The sequence below is a fragment of the Nicotiana tabacum genome, chromosome 19 (assembly GCF_000715075.1).
Source record: "Nicotiana tabacum cultivar K326 chromosome 19, ASM71507v2, whole genome shotgun sequence".
NCBI lineage: Eukaryota > Viridiplantae > Streptophyta > Magnoliopsida > Solanales > Solanaceae > Nicotiana > Nicotiana tabacum.
This window is the reverse complement of record NC_134098.1, coordinates 97,651,547-97,663,078: the sequence shown is the minus strand read 5'-3', so window position 1 is coordinate 97,663,078 and position 11,532 is coordinate 97,651,547. Positions and strand designations below refer to the sequence as shown.

General features: G+C 31.4%; 1 protein-coding gene across 1 annotated transcript; it reads right to left on the bottom strand.

Moving 5' to 3' along the window:
• Positions 1-2,953: 2,953 nt before the first annotated feature.
• LOC107770143 (putative pectinesterase/pectinesterase inhibitor 36) lies at positions 2,954-6,541 on the bottom strand. The gene is made up of 3 exons (XM_016589415.2): positions 6,077-6,541; positions 3,983-4,306; positions 2,954-3,761 (listed from the first exon to the last, which is right to left on the bottom strand). Exons 1-3 carry the CDS (start codon positions 6,399-6,401, stop codon positions 3,070-3,072), a joined length of 1,341 nt encoding a protein of 446 aa, XP_016444901.1. The 5' UTR covers positions 6,402-6,541; the 3' UTR covers positions 2,954-3,069.
• Between the last annotated feature and the right edge of the window lie 4,991 nt (positions 6,542-11,532).

The following is an 11,532-nucleotide window of genomic DNA, read 5'->3' as shown; positions in this document are numbered from 1 at the left end:
AGGGGTGTACAAATGAAACCGACAAATCGCACCAACCCGAAAATCCGAATCAAATCGAGAAAAAAAAAATCGACTATGGTTTGGTGTTGGAAAAAAAAATCTGATCATATTTGGTTTGGTTTTAACTAAAAAAAGTCAAACCGAAACTAAACCAACCCGACGTTATATGTATAGAAGTTTTAAATATATTTAATACATAAAAAAATTGATGGTAATGTACTTTATAAATATTTCTTAAGCTTTTTCATAATTTTATCTTTTAACGTATTATTTCAAGCTTGGGCTTATAATTTTTAGATGCTCCAATAAGTTTATAGTCCATAAATGTTAGTAACTCAAATAAGTCCTAAACCAAAATCAAATCAATACTAATGCTAATAAAAGACATTCAATTCAATTGTACTATGAATGAAAATAGTGTTGGATACAGGGGCGGATCTATGTATTGAGTTGGGGGTGGCACGCCACCCGGTCGCTCGGATAAAATTTTATATACATACTAGTTTTTTTCACAAAAAAATCTACATAAGGAACAAGTGGCACCCTAAGTCACGAAATGACCGAAGGTGCCATGGTTGAAGTGCTGAAATTTCATGTACAAAACCTGGGATCAAGACTCTCGCGATGCAATCGTTATTCCTTTTTTGTTGTTTTTGTTAATTTCTCTTATTTTCTTCATCTTAAATATTTTTTCGTATTTTATTTGGATGGATGTAATCTAATCATTTTCTATTTTGTCCATATAATGTTATTTTATTAATTATAATTTTTTTAATAGTGATGCATTAAAGACATAATATTAATCAGCTACATGTAGATGAAAGAGGTGTATCACATATTCGTTTATGCATAAAATAAATTTTAAATTAGATTTAATAAATTCAAAATGGATCGAACCGAACAGAACCAAAGTAATCCAAAACGGATCGAATCGACTGAATGTACACCCTAATTCAATCTTCTTCACTAGTGGTCGTTTTACATTAAAATAGTGACACCCGTAACCATCAAATCCTGGATTCGTGTTGGATATCTATTTTTTAGTTTTTTCATAGTTTAGATAAAATGTATAACTTATTTTTCTTTTAGTGGTTAGTTATGTAAATAATAGTACTTATTAGTCATAATTTTAAATTATGTTTGTTTTCATTATGGCTTATTAATAATATTTATTTTATGCGATTTTATTATCTTTATTGTTAAATATTTTAGTACAATTCCATGACTCATCTCATATTTATGTTATTTTATTGAAAACACCCTATATAGTTCTGTCTTACTAGGACTAAAGAAATATTTGGAGTACAAAATTTACGTTTTGTGCTATGAAGACTTTATGAAAAAAAAAATCGAAAATCCGAAAAATTTGAGAAAAACCCATCTTTTATTGGTTTGGTTTGGTATTTAGATTTAATAACTCGATAAAATTGATTTGGTTTGGTAATTAAAAAATCCGAACCAATCCGACCCATGTACACCCCTAGACTACTGCTCGCTCCATTAAGGGCTTGATAAAGCCAGAAAAAAAGTCTCTCTCTCAATACCAAATTTATATTTGATGTTAATATCATCGTAAATCGTAAGGAGTCTGCTCCTTTCTATCAAAAGTCAGCTAACAATTACACTGTAATACAAATTTTAATACAAATTTTGATCAATCACATTGCGTTTTTTAAAATGTGTCTTCAATTACCAGATTTAAGCATATGAAATTTAGCATGATGAAATTCACTATTTTGACATCACTTTAATGATCTACACGGGATGACACGTGCAATACACGTACATTAAAATTAGTTACCTCTAACATTTGAGGTTAGTTAAGGTCTGTCTTAATCAATTCTATATGAAAATTAGTTTGAGGGTGATTTATTCATAACTACAAAATAATATCCTCTTATAAATAATAAGAAATGTTCAAAAAATTAGAAGTATTAATTTTCCCTATCAAGTAATTAGATTTATTTATGTCGATAACACGAATACACTTTTTTGAATAATATAGCAATAGTTTTTATACTGTCACTATTTATGAAAAAATAAATTCCATAAGATAAGTATATATTAACCTTTACGAACCACTAGTCTTGCCACTTTATTTCTTCTCTCAAGAAAAATACTAGAATTGTAATGATAAGAAAAATCTTAATATTTATCTAATACTCTCTTCATCTCGATTTATTTGAGATAAAAAGTAAGAAAGAAGCATATTTAGTTAACTTTTGATATCAATCCATAACTTGTACTGTTAAATCTCAAGTGGGGCATACAAGTCACTTAACACCTATAAAAACATGTTGTAATACTAAAAAAGATTTGTAAACATCATGTAAGTTACCAGCACTTTGTATATTTATTTGTGAGCCATTCAGCATTTTGATTTTTTTTTTAAAGGGATGATAAGTTTATTCATCAAACCAAAATGGAGTACATTGAGCTGATGGTATATATTGTTGAAGAATTAACCCAAATAGTTACTCATCTAATCTCTTAAACTCTAAATAGCCAGCAGACATATAATATATGTATAATACATATATATCATATAATATATGTATAATCAATATATAATCTATGTATACCGGATAGAAAAAGTAAGCATTGAATATGGTCGGCTATTTGTGTAATAATACCTATATTGTTCTAGGCCAAACAAAAGAGATGATCGACATTTTGAGTCATTCTCCTTTTACTCAGGTATGAGATCCTTTTGTTCTACGTATAGTTATATTTTTCTTTCCGAAAACTTAATAAAAAAGATGATTGTGGACTCATTCTGGGTAATTAGTTAAAATCTTAAAAGTATGATAACATACACTTTTAGTGATATACCAATGATTTTTAACATAATTAATTAGTACTAATGACTATGCCGATCATTCATCACGTAGCATTTTTCTTGTGTTCTATGCAAGAGATCTTACTTACAAATACAAGAGTAGAAATATACCATCCCAGAGTATAAATACAACAGTAGTAATAAACATGCACATTTGCCAATGTGATAGCCTACACATTAATGTTCAGTCTCTTGACAAATACATATATATCAAATACATATACTGTATATCATATGTCAGCCAAATATGGCACTCCACTTGCTGGGATCCAAGATTCACCCTGTATGAAATTTCTTACTGTAAATGGGCTTGCTTCATTGGCATCGCGTAACACATGAAAACCAGGCCAATTAACTCTGTTTCCAATATCAGCTCCACTACCTGTATTCATGTACTCTCCATAATATAATGTTGAAAGTGCAAAATTACCACTCCATTCTTTCCACCCTTTTGGATGAATCAATCCATCTAAATCCGTCTTAATAAAAACCGTCCTTGAATATTTTTTCCACGGTCTTCCTAGGTAATTCATGAAACTTCCTTTAACAGCACTGAACTCGGAGGATGGAGCAACTCGCGAATTTAGTATAACAATCCCTGTATTTTCATTCGAGTCATCCCTTCCCTGAGCTGTTATCATGTTGGATTGGTGATCCATTGGTCTCTTTACAAAAATGTCGCAGTTTTGAAACACGGCAGCTGCATCACCAAATATGAAGTCTATCGTGCCATATATGTGACAATCGCGATAAAATTGTCTCAGTGAGTGTACTAAAAGTGTGTCTTGATAACCTCTAAAGCTGCAGCGATAAAAAATGGAGAGATCTGAGCCTACTCTTAATGCCACTGCTTGATGTTTGTGTGGTCCTGCTGTGTTCTCAAATGTCATGTCCCTTGCCCAAAATTCATCAGCTGAGACACCTACAATAAAAAGGAAACTGGGTTAAGTATATAAGTCGCTTAACGTGCACCCAAAGGTGTGTTCAAAATCAATAGAATAAAATGAAAATCACGGTAGGTCGATGTGTGTGGGTGATGGACATGGTGGAATATCGAAGTGTGCACAAACTGACTCGGACACCATCATTATATTTAAAGAGCATGTGACTTATGCTATAAGTTCTATTATATTTATGACTTACCAAATGTAGCTGAGCCCAAGGTAGTAGCTCCATCTTGGACATTTTTATTACCAGTGACAATAGTTTTGTCAATGCCATCACCAACAAACATCAAATTCTTGAGTTCCCTTCCAATTTCGACATTTTCGCGGTATACACCAGATTTGACATATACAATTGTTCTTTCTGGTCGTGTGATCCGAGAGAGTGCAGCCACAGCCTCGTTGATAGTCTTGTAATTACCTGAACCATCTTGTGCAATGACTATATCAGCTTTGGATGTGGCTGCATTCCATGATGCCAGAAGTCCCCGACCTTCATTAGAGATTGGTCTCGGTTGTGCCCCTGTCACCAAAATGTTCTCGTTAGTTTTGCTTGATTTCTAGAATTGCTATATGTTCTGTTCGTACTATCCGTCTTTTAAAAAAGTTTTTGCACACCTTAATAAAAAAAAAACATTAATTCAATTTGTCTAAACTACTCTTATTCTTTGTCAAATATCTTAGTTAATTAAAACTCCAATTGGAACAATTAGTGTGAATTTGGCAAAAGAAAGTAATAAATGTTTCTTAGTATACAAAAACGTCAAATATTTTGAAAGATTTTGTTTGCCAAAATGACTAATTGGAACAGTCAGTGTGTTTTAATATGTTTTACTAGATAATCTACCTTATTTTCTAATGTTATTAACTCCACTCGGAGGCGGAGGCACACGCCAACCTACGGGTTCGTTCAAACCTGATATTGTTTGCTCAAATAATGTATTTGGTATTTTTAATTCAAGAAATATGTATAAATATTAAATCTAGAACCCAATCATAAACACTTAAAGTCGTGGTGCCAAATTCAGAACCCATAAGGCTGAAATCCTGGCTTCGCCTCTGATTCCACTCTTTGTAAAGAACGACAAAGAGTTAACCGTTTAAAATTCATTTGATTGTGTAAAAATTATTTTAAGGCGAAATGTGACACCCTATCCGAATCCCACATCGACAAAACATGGGAGAGATGCTGGGTATATAAGTAAATATGTCTTAAACTCTAGTGACGCATTTTAAAGTCGTGCGGACCTAGTCCAAAGCGAACAATATACTAGTGGGCTGGACTGTATACACGAAATAACCTTGTATAGCAGAACATATTGCACTGATAAAGTAAACATTATTCCTAGTGGTAAAGCCAGAAAATTCTCTAAGGGGTCGTTTGGTAGGATGCATTAGAAAAAATAATGCGTGCATTAGCTTTGTGTATTCATAATACCTTGTTTGGTACTCTTTTTGAACATATGCATTAGTTATGCAAGCATTAGTTATACACCCTTTTTGGTATTATTCTATGCATAACTAATGCATAAGAAACCATGGTATTAACAATGCAATGAGTTTTAATGCATGCATTAGCTTAGTTAAAGACAATTTGTCCTTTAAAATTTATGCTTGATTAAAAAATGCTATTATATTAATCCAAGTTTGAAATAATCCAAGAAAGTGGAAATAAAATTATATCTCTAGTAAATAAATAAATACTTAGCATATTTTATTTTTTATAAATAAATATTTAGTTCTATACTACAACATAAGTAGACAAATCAAATAATTATTTTTAAAACCTTGTTCATATAAAAACATTCCTCAACATATGTTTCTTTTAAAATAATAAAGTAAAGGGCTAGTTATGATGGTATTTTTGTAAACAAATAATTCTTTTAGAAATTGTGTTATGCTTTAATATATCAAACCAAACAATGGATAAGAAATATGTCAATATAACTAATGTCAGCATAACTAATACCAGCATTATTAATACACTATATTCAACATTATTCTTATACACCCTACCAAACGACCCCTAAGGGTGTCCAGACTTGAAAGGAGTAAAAAAAAATTCCGACAACGAGGATTCAATATATGTTATATATATATATATATATCTAAAATCTAATTTTTACTTACATATACCGCGTTAGTTTTCATAATATTTCGACAAAGATGATATAATTCAAGTGACTTCGGCCTCGATTATTCCATTACAATGTAAATGCATTTAAAGTAAAATCATTTCATGCATCAAACCTCGCTATTAGTGTATTGTGATACGCGCCAAAAGAAAACTCACCCTTTCTGGCCTTGGTCCTTCCATTATTCCTTAGTTGTCCATAATTAAACAATGCATCCTTAAGCAACAAAGTCAAGTTTCGAGCCTCTTCACTTTTAAAAACCAATCCTTTCTCTTCCAATCCATCTAAACAACTCCTATGGCTTGCTAAAGCTGCACTTAGCCAAGTAACAGCATCGTCATGGCTATAATACTTCTCACCAGAGACTAGCTGTGCTAGCCTTGGCTCAGTGTCTTCATAAAGCTTCACACATTCAATGCCTGCAAAATTTATTGTCGAACCATCTCGGTCTGCTTTGTCAAGTCTTTTTAGACCCCGAGCCATTTCATGACATTTAACACCGCAGACCTTGTTCTTTGGACCGCATTGTCAATATCTTGGTTGCTAGTAACAACATTGTTAGCAGCAACGGCTAAAATAAGAAGAGGAAGAAGAAAAATGGAGAAACTCCATCTGGACATTATTTTCTTCTTCTTTTAATTTGGGAACAGCGTACGTAGAGAATTAATTTCTTTAATTGTTGGAAGGACATCTATATAAAGGTGTTTGTAGATGGTTACACATAGACAAGGGTATAGACATGTGTCGATTGCTTTCACTCTTTGCTGACTGAAGCTTAAAATTTGGTTGTTTCTATGGTAACGGTGTACATAATTAAATTTTTCTGGAGAGTAGACTCCCACTCATCTCGAACACTTACCTAAGCTACTTGAGTCAGCTTTTCTCATAACAAAGGGTAGAAAACTAAGCCATGCATGCATCAACGATAGTATCTCAACACTTCTTTCTACATATTTTTGGTGGGTTCAAGTGACAATTAAGAACGTCTAAGATTCGTTATATAATAATAGAGGAAGAAACTGGCAATTATATACATCTTTTATTGTTGGTAAGTCAAAACTTTTATCTATTTTTTCTTTTGGATTTAACTTAATTAGAATTTAAGTTACATACGTTTGAACGTTAAAACTTTTTTTATCTTATGCTTAACTCTCGCCGGCTGTAACATGAGTTAGTTTGCTTCCAAATTCGACCCACTGTAACTATAAATATCAATATCATACATATAATTAACTCTTAAATTACTTAACCTTTTTTGGTATTAAAAAAAAAAAAGCCTAAATGAATCCACAAAAACTACAAAATCAACGCGTATAAGAGTCTCCAAAACTTTTAAACGTTCCCACTAAAATTAGAGCAAAAAAACTAAGGGAGAGGAAAGAAGTTACTTATATATGGATATAAAAGATGCAATTACTCCTAAAATAGTCAACAAAATGAAAAAGAACTTAGAGAAGCCAACATAGGAGACAACTAGCAAGTTCACTAAAGAAATAGGAAATGTAGTATATCTCCTGCCGACGCGGCGGCATATGGTGTGGTCTATTGAATGTTGACATGGTTAAGCTGATGTGATTCCACGTGGCTTGCATGAGGCGAGGTTTTGTTTTTACATATTCATGAATTGCTGATCGGATCGAAGCTCATTACTATACGCCGGTCCAACTATGATGTATTTACGAAGACAATATGGCAAAAACAATCAGAATTATCGAAACTTTTGTCATCTTCTCGGCTACAACTACAATGATAGCCATTCTCGAAACAGATACTCCAAAAAAGAAGAGAATTACAAGATAGTATCGGAGTTACATAAAGTTTGGGCTGAAGAACTTCTTTTCTCTCTCTGTTGTATTTAAAAGTGTAACTGGGCTTGGTCCAATATTCTATTATTTATATTTTCGGAGTCGTGTATTTTTTAGGACAAATTACACATTTGACCTATCGTAAAAAATAATTATATTCACTAGAAAAATATATAAAAAATTATATAAAATATGTAGATTGTATATTAATATAGAAAAAATATATATCTACCGGCTATTATTTTTGAAAGTGGCTATATTGTGTAATTTTTTTCCAGTTTTGCACCAATTATGAAAGGGCTATCTTGATTGTTCTATTACAGTTTTTTCAGTTCAATTAGAATACAGTCAAACCTCTCTATAATAGTCTCAATTATTCAGGATTTTTTTGGCTGCTATAGTGAAGTGTTGTTATAGAAAACATATATTATAGCATAATATAAAAATTAGTTCCAAGAAAAATATGGCTTTTAGAGTGAATGACTGTTATATGAGGATGCTGTTATAGAGAGGTTGACTGTATATAGAAGATCTTTTCTCTCCCAAAATGATCTTTTTAAAGGAAATTTGGTATGGCATGACAACTAGGTCCAACAATTGGCATAAAAAAGCTTATGTTTTAGGATTTGGCATATGGTAGCCTAAAGTTATTCTCTCTCTTCTAATGGTTCAACCACCATCCTAAAAATAAGCTCTATCAAATTATCAAAATGTATTTAAAACCTTCTCTCTCTCTTCTCTCATAGCTACCATCATCCTAGAAATTAGGTTCCACTTCCTTCAATAGTATTTGAAAAATCTCCCAAATTTTTTAAAATTATTTTTCCAGTTTTTTTATATGTATATCCAAATATATATAATACAATAATAATTATATTATTTCTATATTACTGTGTGTAACGTAATAATAATGTGTATATCAAAAAGTATATCAAAATTTTATTTTCCTTCTTTGTATAACATATTTCAGATTGAAAGCTCAAGTTCAAGACAACTCCACACGTGTATCCCCTATTGTGTCCCGTGTATATCTCTATGTACATAAGTGATATCTCATGTATATCATGTGTATCTATGTATATCCATGAAAATTTGTGTTATATACACAATATGCAATATGATATACATGGGTGTCTGAAACAATTTATGTTATATACACGATATACAAAGTGATATACACAGACATCCATAAAAGCTATGTATGATATACAGTGATATACACGATATACAATATGATATACACATGTCGCAGTTGGATTTTTAGGTCTGATCTTTTAACTGAAACTAGTTTAAATCACTTCTAATCTTACTCACATTTTGTATATAGACCCGTCTAGGTTTTGTCAACTTATTTCAATCATAACCACTCGTTCAATCCAACCAAAAAAAGAAGAAGAGAAAAGAAAAATAAAGTTGAAATGTATTTTTTCCCTCTTAGTTTTTGCTTCTGATTTTCTCTGATGTGATATCAACCTTACCTTTTCATCCCACTGATTTTTTGAATAATTTGCAAGAATATTTTCTAAACTATGAGAGCGAAAGAGGAGAGATAAAAGAAGAAATATAAGGAGAGAAAGGGAGAGGGAAAAGAAAAAGATACGTATGTTATGGGGGGGGGGGGAGGTTATAGAGAGAAAGTAAATCGGAAGTAGGTTTTTTTAAATTTGGCTATATAATGCTAATTTTTTTGGGGTTGTCTTAGCCAAAATAATTTATGGCCAATAATTTGCCAATTCCTCTTGCATGTTGTTACCCAGTGTCAATATTTACTTTTTTAACTTAAAAATTTTATTTTATTCTAATTCTAACTCCAATTCCAGGGATTGTTTTATCCTGCAGACGCGAGATTTGAACGTGCCAGGGACATATATGAGTAGATTGTGCTTTATTAGGTGTTTGTCATGATTTTCTTATTATATTTGGCTAGTCTTTTTTCTTGTAGAAAAATGTTTGGACTTTTATAAATTGAGGATCATTCATATTCATTCAATAGTATCCACAATATAGACATATGCGGTTTGAGAGTCTTGCTTAGGGGGAGAATTTCGGGACAAGTGTTAAACTGTCACTTATTTTTGCCTCTTCGTGAGATTGTTCTTTCGATATTTCGTACTCTTTTTTATATAGTGGATTGCTCATCTCCGCCTGCGGATGTAGGTCAAATTGACCGAACCACGTTAAATGTTTGTGTTTCTTTTGGTATATTTCTCTTTTATTGTTGTCTGATTTATCGTTGTTCAAAATTTGTTTTACTAGCTTCCGCGTTCGATCCTAACATGCTCAACTAATCTCCATTTGATTTTTGATCTTAAGGGTTTCAAGTAAAATATATATAATTAGTGCACACACACACATACATATATATATATATATATATATATATATATATATATATATATAAATTATTTTCAACATATATATCAAGAAATTTTACCTATGTTAACGGATTCCGGTAACCCTTCTGCTCCAAAAATAGTACTGTTCAATTCAATCGTACATATATATATATATATATATATATATCATATACTAGTAAAGATGTGAAGATCGTCGTCTTAGATGACTTCACTCCTTATCCTTGGCCTACTTTGACAAGCAAACTTTTGCTGTTGTTGTTTATAGCAAAAGTCATCTCACAAAGGCGGATTGCATGCTTCTTTGACATTTCTAGCTTTTTGTATGATTTCAATTCCAATTAATCAAATACTACCTAATTTTGAACGAGAACTAATAATAATTACTTGTTTCCGAGAACTAATTCCTCAGTTTTCATTAAAGTCAAAATGTTGAGGGAAAAAAATTAAAAGCTGGAACTGATAAAGTCCTCTCTCTTTATCCTCTTTGAGTTATTGTGAAGGCAAAGAGCTATGCTAGCTAGAATATTGTGAATAGGGTCTTTTATAAGGCAGTTAACATGTTTCCATCAATCCCAATCACTTGGTTGGGCTCTATATTTCTTAAATTCGTTAAATGTTCTAAACTGGTACTTTGCATTTAGAAGCAATATATCTAACTCAAATTTGACAAAACTATCTAGCAGCTATTATTGCTATCTCCTTGGAAGCAACAATGTTTATCCAGTCCGACACAGTAACTTCTGTTTAATTTCTCTTTAAAAAAATTTACGTTATATATATATATATATGCATTGACGACTTCTAATTTGTATCTCTGTTTGTAATTAATTTTTCCAAATTAATTATTTTAGTGGTTTTGAGTTGATTTGAAAAAACGAATAAACCCTTATTTTTTTGTGCTGGATTCCTCTATTAAGTCACTTATTGTGTCATTATCTGTGTTGCAGTTGTATATGACAATTAATTGTAAAATAAAAATAAAATAAAGAAAAATAAAGGCATTATATGAGTATTGGTCAAGACTCAAGAGCATAAAATTCTCTGAGAATATAATGCAGTTTTTCTGCTTCAATGATCTCATCACAATTTTGCCAATACTAAATTGAGTTATCATAGGTAAACTTATACATTATGTTTTTTTTCAATTAATTTGGAATATGAAAAAAGAGGCAAACGCCTCACCTACGCAATATCCACTTTATTTATGCGAAATTCCATTTGGATTGGATCAAGCCTTAATTAACGAGTCAACTATAATAATTACACTAATAATGCATGACTTATTTTTTATCATTTACAACTTGCAGTCTTGCTATATGTTATTGAATAATGATGAATGAGGAATAATAACAATTCTTTATTGATGAACCAAATACTTTTATAGATTTTTTTAGGAGATACGAGGGAATGAAGACTATTCCCGCTTATCCTTTTAACGGGCCTTATGGTGCG